This window comes from Hyla sarda, chromosome 3, assembly GCF_029499605.1.
Source record: "Hyla sarda isolate aHylSar1 chromosome 3, aHylSar1.hap1, whole genome shotgun sequence".
Taxonomy (NCBI): Eukaryota; Metazoa; Chordata; class Amphibia; order Anura; family Hylidae; genus Hyla; species Hyla sarda.
This window is the reverse complement of record NC_079191.1, coordinates 262,981,889-262,994,545: the sequence shown is the minus strand read 5'-3', so window position 1 is coordinate 262,994,545 and position 12,657 is coordinate 262,981,889. Positions and strand designations below refer to the sequence as shown.

Below are 12,657 nucleotides of genomic sequence, written 5' to 3'. Positions count from 1 at the left end.
TGGGACGTAGGCGGAGGTCTCCTTACCTGACTCCGCGGCGTACGATTGGGGTTTGATTGCTCCAAGCCTGAGCAAAGGCTAGAGCAATCGAGCCCCTATCTCACTGATCCGTGCAAAGCTATGGCTTTGCATGGATCAGCATAAGACATCAGTGTGTGCAGTATTATAGGTCCCTATGGGAGCTATAACACTGCAAAAAAAAAGGGGGAAAAAAAAGTTAACAAAGGTCATTTAACCCCTTCCCTAATAAAAGTTTGAATCACCCTTTTCCCATAAAAATAAATAAATAAATAAATAAAAAAAATAAAAATAAACATATGTGGTATTGCCGCATACGGAAACGTCCGAAGTATAAAAATATATCGTTAATTAAATCGCACAGTCAATGGAGTACGCGCAAAAAAATTCAAAAGTGCAAAATTGCGTATTTTTGGTCACTTTTTATATCATGAAAAAATGAATAAAAAGCGATCAAAAAGTTCGATCAATACAAAAATGGTACCGAGAAAAACTTAAGAATACGGCGCTAAAAATTAGCCCTCAAACTGGCCCGTATGCAGAAAAATTAAAAAGTTATAGGGGTTAGAAGATGAGAATTTTTAACATAGAAATTTTCCTGCATGTAGTTATGATTTTTTTCAGAAGTATGACAATATCCAACCTATATAAGTAGAGTATCATTTTATCTGTATGGACCTACAGAATAAAGAGAAGGTGTTATTTTTACTGAAAAATGCACTGCGTAGAAACCCCAAAAGTTACAAAATGAAATTTTTTTTCTTCAATTTTGTCGCACAATAAAAAAAATTTTCGTTTCGCTGTGGATTTTTGGGTAAAATGACTAATGTCACTGCAAAGTAGAATTGGTGGCGCAAAAAATAAGCCATCATATGGAATTTTATGTGCAAAATTGAAAGCGTTATGATTTTTAGAAGGTGATGAGGAAAAAATGAAAATGCAAAAACGGAAAAAAGCTGAGTCCTTAAGGTGAAAATAGGCTGAGTCCCTAAGGGGTTAAATATTTTATGCATGTATAACATAAAATATAAAGTGAAAGTCAATAAACAACATTCTTCAATAAAGGGGTACTCCACTGCTTGTTTGGAACAAACTGTTCCAAACGCTGGAGTCGGCGTTGGGAGCTCGTGACGTTATATAGCCCCGCTCCTCATGACGTCACACCCCTCCATGACGGGCGGGGCTATGACATCAAGCGCTCCCGGCATCGGCTCCAGCGTTCAGAACAGTTTGTTCCAAATGCTGAGCAGTGGAGTACCCCTTTAAGACCTTTTATGTGATATTTTATGAAAGATCTTTAAAAATGTCATCATTGCTATACAGAATACCAATAGAACACATTGGTATTTTAACCACTTAAGGACCAAGGGCGTAAACTTACGCCTTTGGTCCCGCTCCCGAGATATAACACGGGGATACACGGTAACCCCGCATCATATCACGGCTGGCCCGGCGTCATAGTGAAGCCGGGACCCGCCGCTAATAGCGCGCGGCACCGATCGCGGCGCCACGCGCTATTAACCCTTTAGCCGCGCGCTCAAAGCTGAGCCGCTCGGCTAAAAGTGAAAGTAAAATGTGCCGGTTAGTTCAGGGAGCTGTTCGGGATCGCTGCGGTAAAATCGCGGCATCCCGCACAGCTATACTTCAGGAGGAAGGTCTCTTACCTTGCTTCCTGAAGTCCGATCGCCGATTGAATGATTCCAGCCTGAGATCCAGGCTTCAGCATTCAATCGCCGAAAACACTGATTGATGCATTCCTATGGAGATGCATCAATCAGTGGTAAAGATCAGTACATGCAATGTTATAGCCCCCCCCTAGGGGCTATAATATGGCATAAGAAAAGTGTAAAAATATCACTAACCCTTTCAATGATCCCTTCCCCTAATAAAAGTTTGAATCACCCTGCATTTCCAAGAATAAAAAAAAAACTGTGTAAATAAAAATAAAAAATAAAATTTGCCCTCATAGCCCCCTAAACATGGAAAAATAAAAAAGTTATAGGGCTCAGAAAATGACAATTTTAAACGTATAAATTTTCGTGCATGTATTTATGATTTTTTTTCAGTAGTAATACAAAATCAAACCTATACAAGTAGGGTATCATTTTAACCGTATGGACCTAGAGAATAAAGATAAGGTGTCATTTTTACCGAAAAATGTACTACGTAGAAACGGAAGCCCCTAAAAGTTACAAAATGGCATTTTTTTTCAATTTTGTCGCACAATGATTTTTTTCCCGTTTTGCCGTAGATTTTTGGGTAAAATGACTGATGTCATTACAAAGTAGAAATGACTGATGTCATTACAAAGTAGAAAATTTTAAAGAGTTATGATTTTTTAAAGTTAAGGAGGAAAAATTGAAAATGAAAAAACGGAAAAAGCCCCGGTCCTTAAGGGGTTAAATAAGTATGTCAATTGAGGTGTTAAGTTTTGAAAATTTCTTATGACTCATGCTTTAACTTACCAAAAAATATGGAGGCTTCTGTGTGATAGTAACCACTTGGTTGTTTTTTCTTTAGCATTGAGCAAAGATCCAGTCTCAGCAGTGTATCTTGTCCAAAGCAGTGAGCTTGGAAATCCTTATACAGACTTGCGTCAATCTTTTTAATTCCCTAGAGCACATAATAGAGAAAATAAATAGGTATTTCTATAGCAGCCCTCATAAAGGCTATACAGGAAAATTAGAATTTGCTGCACCAGCGAAGGGTGATAAAATTGCTCCAAAGTTTGTGCATGCTAAAACCTTTGTAAATGTTGTTGCGCAAAGTGAAGGTTTACATGAATTTTTGAGCCTACACCAAAAAATTGTGCAATTTTGCCACTCTGCGCTGGTGCAGGTAATGGAAAATTCTCCCCTTATGTGTTTACCCACACCTTTTTTTTTTGCTACGTGACTGAATGAGCACACTGTGGTCACATAATGCTAAATACTAAAGATATAAATGTGTGGCTTGTGGTGTTCTTACCCAAGGGACGGTCACCCATCAGCAGAATAAAGGGACCATGGCAGCGAAAGGTTTTATGGTTTAAGAAAATAGAGCTTATTCACTGTATAATGAATAGTTATAGAATTTTTTAGCATACATTCTGTATCAATTTATTGTGGATTTCAAGATTTTTGATATAAGTCAATGAACAGAAATCTTTATCGTTTCATTTCAGGGGATAAGAATCTGCCCCGTAACGTGATGATCAGGCAGTCTATTCTAGTCTAGCCTATTTGAATACATGCACATGCATGGCAGACCTGGGGATCTTCAAAAGGCCCCTGGTTGCCATTGAAATGATGACCCCTGGCACCCTCCTGGGTGGTCCCATGCCCCATGTAAGAAGGAGGCAGCATATCCTAAAAGAGACCGCACTAAAACCACATACAGCTGTTCAATAAGGGGTTAAATAGTCAATTTTGATGATGGTTAATGGGAATATTTGACAAGATTGTTGACAGGTACACCTTGCAAAAAAGAATTGGATAAAATTCACTGCACAATATGTCAAGTCTCTTTAAAAAAAAATGTGAATGATATTCTATTTTCAATATATGTGGTTACTTTTTGCATAGAATAAGAAAACATTTAATATGCATTGGCTGAAGCCAGTTAAGCTCTAGCAGCATAGATATCTATAAGGAAAAGCTGTTACATGTTGATACTAGGATATACTAACAATATGCCAGAAAAAAACTGTCTAATCTAATTTGTTTAACTCCATCTGTATCAAAAAAGAGGCAGAGGCAAGGGCACTAAGCTTCTGTGTCCAATATACTTACACAGTGCAGTATTCTATCTATTTACCCAGGTTTAATAACTGGCAGATACATGACACTAAATAATTATTTTCCCTTGTATTTTCTCAGAGTAGCTGATCTCTCCTATAATGCAACACAGTTCCGGAACAGGTAATAAGAGCTCACTTGCTTCCGCAGCTTTGGTGCTTTGGATAATTTCATGAAAGTCAAATGCGGTACAAAGTCTTTACATCCAGATGCTGAAATGCCCTTCTCCATAAATATCTTCCCTGTGGCTTCTGATAAAACAAAATAAAAAGGTTTAAAATATATATATTTTATTTACGCACTGATTTAGGTAAACAGTTTATCAAAATATATATATATATATATATATATATATATACACATATATAAAATTATACCAGCACTTACTGTGAAAAACAGCCTAAAACATTTAGCTGCCATGTATTTTTATGGGTCCCTGTAAACCATAAATAAAGTTTTAAGCTAAAAAGAATAAATAAGTAAATACCAACGCTGTAAGAATAATACAAGTGTTTTTATTGATAGATAAAAATGAAGTAGCCAATATTGCCAAAGATGTTCAAGAACTCAAAGGTATTCCAAAAGTTTAAAGGCGAGGCAACTATAATAAAAATGATGTAAAACATGTGTAAGGATATAGGCAAAAAATTATAGGTATATGCAGATGATAAAAGTATGCGTTACATATCTATTTGAACGACTGGCTGTGATCTTTCAAGGCTGCCCCTAGTGAAGTGGTTATATGCAGAAAAAGTAGAATAGTGCAAGCCTGGATGGGTAAATAATCACAGTATGCAGGGTTAAATATGTGTACAGTATGATAGTCACTTGTTTTGTACCTATTTGTTGTCTGAAGAAGATGTTTGTCCGGTGTTAATTAGCAGTACGTAGGAAGTTTCTTTGATATATATCCCGTTATTCTTTGATGACATGCAGTGTACAGTTGATGTTCTGTTTTTTAATTGATATCTTTTTAAGGATACACACAGAATAAATGGGTTAATGTTTCTATTGAAGGCAAAGGTCCTCTGCCGTACTGTAATGTTACAGCGAGCGCGCCGTTAGGTTGCTATGGATGCTAGCGGCTCAGTGTGATGAGCTCGCCGCTCAGGTGATTGTCACTGAAAAAGTGCGGCTCGCTATTATAGATAGGTTTAGTTAGGATTTAATAATCAATGTTGACTACTTAAAAAAGGAACATAAAAGCAGGTGTGATAATCTGCAGCTGCACCAGAGCTCCCGTGCAGTAATCACCGCTCTGCGCGTTACTAGGGATGCTTGCGGCTCACTGTCCTTTTACATATAGATAAGGGGTACCTTATCCTTGATCCTGGGTCACTGTTATTTAATATAGATTGAGTCAAAAACAGGTGCTGACTGCTTGAGAAGGGGACAGAAATGCAGGTGCAATAATCTGCAGCTGCACTCATGCTCCCGGAGAGAAGTCTCCACTCTGTGCATTGCTAGGGATGCTCACGGCTCACTGTTCTTTTACATGCAGGTAAGGGGTACCTTATCCTGGATCCTCATTAGTCCTCCGCGGTATCCCGGTCTTTTCCTCTCTGTTTGTGGAGCAGTCGGGAGACATCAAGGGGGCAGCCAGTCATCCAAATAGGTATGTATCGTATATTTTTATCATCTGCATATACCTATAATTTTTTGTCTATATCCTCACACATTTGTTACATCATTTTTATTATAGTTGCCTCGTCCTTTATACTTTTGGAATACCTTTGAGTTCTTGAATATCTTCGGCAAGATTGGCTACTGAGAGATACTTTATTTTTATCTATATCAATAAAAACACTTGTATTATTCTTACAGCTCTGGTATTTACTTATTTATTCTAGTTAATCAAACTAAAATAAATATATAAATAAATAAATGATAATGGGATAGTTAGCTTATGACACTAAAGAAATATAAGAAATTCACAAAAAATGATAACAGAGATATTAATTTTAAACCACAGATTACTTGTTGCTGTGTTGATTCAGAGGTAAATGTATCTGCAACCACACCCACCAAAAGCAAAAACCTGGACCCCTGTATTTCCAATAGTAGACGTGAAAACTGCCCCAATCAGCATTTATGGCAAAAAATATGGCATAAATGTGTAAGAGGGAATGTGCCTTTAATGTCTGATAGGTAGAGTCCTACTTCCGAAACCATCAACAATTAAGAGAATGGCGATTTTCAGCGCCTTCGCCCTTTCCATCAGATAAAGATGCTGCAGAATGGATGGAGAGATAGCACAGCTCTACCTACTGACATCATGTGTTATGGAAGCAGGAAAGCAAAATTGATGCTTAAAGAGTTATTGTCATCAAAAAAAAAAGTTTCACATGTCACATAAGACATGGCTATGCGCTTCAATCCCTAGCTAGCCATTCGATCTGACTCATTGTAGGAGACAGGCTCCATGGACTTATAATGCATCCAATCTCCTGCAAGGAGTCAGATTAACGGGTGAGCTGGGGATTGTAGAGCACAGCCGCTTGCTTTTCCTGGTTATATAAAGAGATCATAACAGCCTGATATTTGTTTCTGTGTTCACACTATGATTGTGCAATATGTTGCACATATACTTTAGGAATTATTTTTAAAAGGATGTGAACACGCATGCACCTACAGGGTCAAGCCCCACTGACTTTAATGGTCCGAATTTAGCCAATACGTATACATGTGGTTGGCTGTGGTTTTACGCCTGTGGTCTCTCAGGTTCCAAAAATGGTTCAAGAATGACCATTTTATGTTGAAACCATTGTATGTTGAGACCATAACTATATGGAAACCTGGTAATTGGTTTTATAGTTCCCAAAATGTCATCCAACTATAGGAAAGAGTGAGGATTAAAGGCAAAATACGTAGATAAGTAATACAAATAAAGCAAGTCCTTACATATAAAAGTAAGTCACTGTTTATGTAGAAGACTGAAGCTTCTTTAGGGTCCTGTACAATGGGGGAGATTTATCAAAACCTGTCCAGAGGAAAAGTTTGCAGAGGCCTTTTCAAAAATGAAAGAAGCGATCTGATTGGTTGTTATGGGCAACTCAGCAACTTTTCCTCTGGACAGGTTCTGATAAATCTCCCCCAGTGTTGCAAAAAAGTAAAATGGAGCCATCCTCATCTGTCCAAAGGAGCAGCTAACCCTGGCACAGGTAAAAAATATTGTAACTTGCGGACATTGTATGTTGAGGGATCACTGTACATGTATGTGCTGGTTAATCTTAAAATACAGATTTCCTATTCAAAAATGTCAATGTGAAGAATGCATTATAAAACTAGTCTCAGAATTCATGCAGCAAAGCAATCTTGTAAGCTGTATAACAACAAGGAAAAAGCAGAGATTCTCACCGGTTATTTGTTTAAGAGCAGCTATTGAAACTTCATTTGTCATATTTACATATGCAACTTCATGCTTAAAATCAGAGATTCCACAAAATGACAGAACTAACACATTTTCCTTAAGAATTTCTTCAATGGGCAGTTTGCTGTCCAAAAGTGCACTTCTTGCTCTACAAAGTAAAGAAAGAGTCAACATATATAGATAGAAACCACCTAGTAATTAAAACAATTTACTTTTATAGTAAGAGATTATGGACATGAAAATACGTTTAAAAAAAAAGTCATTATTATTGGACAACTGTTATGTAAAACTTATGCTAGCACCTATGCCACAAAACAGGCCACTGCACAACAAGCTGCCAATAAAAAAAAAAAAACCTTAAAGGGGTACTCCAGCCCTAATATATCTTATCCCTTAGCCAAAGGATAGGGGATAAGATGTATGAATGCGGGGGGTCCTTCCGCTGGGGGCCCCTGCAATCTGTCATTCTGCACCCTCCGCAGCATTGGAGGCTCCGAGTGTGCAGCGTGACGACCATGGGGCCTGAATATCGTGACGTCAGGTCTCGGTCCCCGTGTGATGTCACGCCCTGCCCCCTCAATACAAGTCTATGGGAGGGGAAGTGACAGCCGTCATGCCCATTCCCATAGCCTTGCATTGAGGGGGTGGGGCGTGACATTACACGGGGGAGGAGTCATGACGTCATGATGACCCTTCAGACATGGAGCGATCACCACTACGTGTAGCGGACACAGGTGGGTGCTGCATGCGAGATTGCGTGGGTCCCCAGCAGCGAACCCCCGTGATCAGACATCTTATCCCCTATCCTTTGGATAGGGGATAAGATGTCTTAGGGCCGGAGTACCCCTTTAATTTCTACAAAGAAATACTCTAAAGGACAATATTTTATATTTGGCATTTGGAAGTAATGGTGTCAGTAATTTATAGAATAAAACCAGAGTTAATTTTCCTTAAACACATACCATCTACCGTATATACTCGAGTATAAGCCGACCCGAGTATAAGCCGAGACCCCTAATTTCAACCCAAAATCCCAGGAAAAGTTATTGACTCGAGTATAAGCCTAGGGTGGGAAATACCTCATCCCCCCCTGTCATCATCCAGACCCGTCATTAACATCCTCATCATCCCCTTGTCATCATCCCACACATCCCCCCTTCATCATCCCCTTGTCATCATCCCACACATCCCCTTATCATCCCACACATCCCCCCTTCATCATCCCCTTGTCATCATCCCACACATCCCCTTATCATCCCACACATCCCCCCTTCATCATCCCCTTGTCATCATCCCACACATCCCCCCTTCATCATCCCCTTGTCATCATCCCACACATCCCCTTATCCCACACATCCCCCCTTCATCATCCCCTTGTCATCATCCCACACATCCCCTTATCCCACACATCCCCCCTTCATCATCCCCTTGTCATCATTCCACACATCCCCCCTTCATCATCCCCTTGTCATCATCCCACACATCCCCTTATCATCCCACACATCCTCCCTTCATCATCCCCTTGTCATCATCCCACACATCCCCTTATCATCCCACACATCCCCCCTTCATCATCCCCTTGTAATCATCCCACACCCCCCCCCTTCATCATCCCCACCCCCCTTCATCATCCCCACACCCCCCCCCCCTTCATCATCCTCTTCTCATCATTCGCCCTCAGTGGTCTTCAACCTGCGGACCTCCAGAGGTTTCAAAACTACAACTCCCAGCAAGCCCGGGCAGCCATCGGCTGTCCGGGCTTGCTGGGAGTTGTAGTTTTGAAACCTCCGGAGGTCCGCAGGTTGAAGACCACTGCGGCCTTCAACATCATCCAGCCCCCTCTCACCCCCTTTAGTTCTGAGTACTCACCTCCGCTCGGCGCTGGTCCGGTCCTGCAGGGCTGTCCGGTAAGGAGGTGGTCCGGTGAGGAGGTGGTCCGGGCTGCTATCTTCACCGGGGGCGCCTCTTCTCCGCGCTTCCGGCCCGGAATAGAGCCGTTGCCTTGACAACGACGCATCTGCGTCGTTGTCAAGGCAACGTGACTATTCTGAGGCCGGGCCCGAAGCGCTTAGAAGAGGCCTCCCCGGTGAAGATAGCAGCCCGGACCACCTCCTCACCGGACCACCTCCTTACCAGACAGCCCTGCAGGACCGGACCAGCGCCGAGCGGAGGTGAGTACTCAGAACTAAAGGGGGTGAGAGGGGGCTGGATGATGTTGAAGGCCGCAGTGGTCTTCAACCTGCGGACCTCCGGAGGTTTCAAAACTACAACTCCCAGCAAGCCCGGACAGCCGATGGCTGCCCTGGCTTGCTGGGAGTTGTAGTTTTGAAACCTCTGGAAGTCCGCAGGTTGAAGACCACTGCGGGTGGGGGAGTTCACTCGAGTATAAGCCGAGGGGGGTGTTTTCAGCACGAAAAATCGTGCTGAAAAACTCGGCTTATACTCGAGTATATACGGTATGTGGTTATACTTACCATACATGAGTGGTTATATCTATATTGCACTAATGTGACAATGGAGAAGGTTACTTGCTGACCTTACAAGTCCACTGAGAGGGGAAGGACACAGATGTGTAGTTGTAGTTACTGGAGAGAACCAGAAGCAGAGACTGCAAAGTGGCTACACAAGTTCAATTTGACTTAGATCTCACCCCAGAGCTTGATTCAAAGTTAACCCCTTAAGGACCAGGCCATTTTACACCTTAGGACCAGAGCGTTTTTTGCACATCTGACCACTGTCACTTTAAACATTAATAACTCTGGAATGCTCTTAGTTATCATTCTGATTCCGAGATAGTTTTTTCGTGACATATTCTACTTTAACATGGTGGTAAATTTTTGTGGTAACTTGCATCCTTTCTTGGTGAAAAATCCCCAAATTTGATGAAAAAATAGAAAATTTTGCATTTTTCTAACTTTGAAGCTCTCTGCTTGTAAGGAAAATGGATATTCAAAATAAAAAAATTTTAATTCACATATACAACATGTCTACTTTATGTTTGCATCATAAAATTGACGAGTTTTTACTTTTGGAAGACATCAGAGGGCTTCAAAATTCAGCAGCAATTTTCCAATTTTTCTCAAAATTTTCAAACTCACTATTTTCAGGGACCAGTTCAGGTTTGAAGTGGATTTGAAGGGTCTTCATATTAGAAATACCCCACAAATGACCCCATTATAAAAACTGCACCCCCAAAGTATTCAAAATGACATTCAGTCAGCATTTTAACCCTTTAGGTGTTTCACAGGAATAGCAGCAAAGTGAAGGAGAAAATTCACAATCTTCATTTTTTACACTTGCATGTTCTTGTAGACCCAATTTTTGAATTTTTGCAAGGGGTAAAAGGAGAAAATTTATACTTGTATTTGTAGCCCAATTTCTCTCGAGTAACCACATACCTCATATGTTTATGTAAATTGTTCGGCGGGCGCAGTAGAGGGCTCAGAAGGGAAGGAGCGACGAGGGGATTTTGGAGAGTAAGTTTTTCAGAAATGGTTTTTGGGGGGCATGTTGCATTTAGGAAGCCCCTATGGTGCCAGAACAGCAAAAAAAAAAAAAACACATGGCATACCATTTTGGAAACTAGACCCCTTGAGGAACGTAACAAGGAATTAAGTGAGCCTTAATACCCCACAGGTGTTTCACGACTTTTGGATATGTAAAAAAATATATATATTTTTTTCAATAAAATGTGTGTTTCCCCCGAAATTTCACATTTTTGCAGAAAATACCCCGCAAAATTTGTAACTCCATCTCTTCTGAGTATGGATGTACCCCATAAGTTGACCTGAAGTGCACTACGGGCAAACTACAATGCTCAGAAGAGAAGGAGTCATATCCCCCCATATACCGATTGTAGTCCAGAATACAATCGGGCTTGAGGACCGTTGTGGTACCTCGCACAGGGACAGGGGTGCTGCCGTTCCCATGAATAGTGGTGAGTATAAGGATATCCCTCTTGTCCTTATACTTCACCAACAACAGGTTATCATGGGTGAGGGCACGGGACTCACCCTTGGGGATAGGCGTCTGGACCAAATTTAGAGGGAGGCCTCTCTGGTTCTTCCGCACGGTCCCACAAGCGGACGTGGATCTGGCGGAAAGGGATGTGAAGAGAGGGATGCTGATATAAAAGTTATCCAGAAACCCTCATCCAGCAATGGGTGCACAAGGTCCCAAACGAGTTTCCCGCCAACACCGAGAGTGGGGAGACATTCTGAGGGTTCAATACGGGAATCTTGTCCCTCATATACTCTAAACTTGCAAGTGTACCCGGAGGTACTCTCACAAAGTTTATAGAGCTTCACGCCATACCGTGCCCGCTTCGAGGGAATATACTGGCGGAAGATGAGTCCCCCCTTAAAACTGATGAGAGACTCATCTACCGAGAGGTCCCTGAGCGGTACGTAGGCCTCCAAAAATTTGGCCCCAAAGTGATCGATGACCGGCCTCACTTTGTAAAGCCGGTCATGGGCGGGATCACCTCGGGGCGGACATGCCGCATTATCTGCATAATGAAGGCATTTCCGAATGGCCTTGAACCACCTCCGTGTCATCGCCATATTGTAAAGCGGGGTCTGATAGAGGACGTCCCCGCTCCAGTAACGACGAGCACTTGGTTTTTTGTCCAGGCCCATATGCAGCGTGAGGCCCCAAAATGTCCTAATTTCTGCTGCATCAATGGCGCGCCATTCATTGGGCCTGGCCAAAAGCGAATCGGGGTGGTGGGCAATGAACTGCTGGGCATACAAGTTTGTTTGCTCCACCATGTGATTGACCAGGCTGTCACTGAAAAAAAACTTTAAAAAGTCCAGATCAGTGAAGCCAGCCATGTCAATCCGGATTCCTGAGTCACCAACAAACTCAGGAATCCGTGGCTGATAACCCTCTGGGGGGCTCCAGACAGGGTCATCGGAAGGGGGCTCCAGTGCACTTGTCTGGGGGGGCGGCGAAGTATGTAGTGTGTGGTGCTTGTAAAAAGTGTACAACAGTAATAGAAAAAAAAAAACCTAATAGGACCCGGAGTAAGGGATTAGACCCTAATAGGACCCTGGGGGACCTATTAGGGGGTCAGGGGGGGGATTTTTTTTTATTAAAAGAAAGAAAAAAAAGAGCTGCGGCCAAAAAAAAACGGATGGCGCACGCAGCTCCCTGAACCCCTAATAGGACCCGGGGTCAGGGATCAGACCCTAATGGGACCATTGGGGTCCTATTAGGGGGTCGGGGGGGGACGACGACTTTTTTTTAAACTTTTTTAACTTTATTAACTCCTACCTGTCCCCGCAATCCGCTGTCCCTATTCTAAGGCTGGTGAGGGGGCTCCGGAGCTCCGAGGGGAGATCCAGGGTCTTCTCCTCACTGCTGCACCCGCTGACTGAACCCAGAGAGCGGGTGCAGCAGCGGGAAGGGACCATTAACCCCTCCTCTGCCGCGCTACTATTGGTCAAAGGATCGCCGGCCAATAGTAGCGTTGCTGGGGAGGTGACAGTATTG

The 12,657-nt window shown here is 42.2% G+C and overlaps 1 protein-coding gene across 7 annotated transcripts in view; it reads right to left on the bottom strand.

Annotated features, from left to right (window-relative positions):
* AKAP7 (A-kinase anchoring protein 7) overlaps positions 1–12,657 on the bottom strand; it is a 162,249-nt gene that overhangs the window by 101,716 nt on the left and 47,876 nt on the right. For all 7 annotated transcript variants that reach the window (XM_056566554.1, XM_056566555.1, XM_056566553.1 and 4 more), the window contains exons 5-7: positions 7,152–7,312; positions 3,933–4,045; positions 2,484–2,631 (exon numbers count right to left, since the gene is read on the bottom strand). In XM_056566554.1, the coding sequence (XP_056422529.1) occupies positions 2,484–2,631; positions 3,933–4,045; positions 7,152–7,312 (422 nt within the window). The remainder of the gene's footprint in view (positions 1–2,483; positions 2,632–3,932; positions 4,046–7,151; positions 7,313–12,657) is intronic.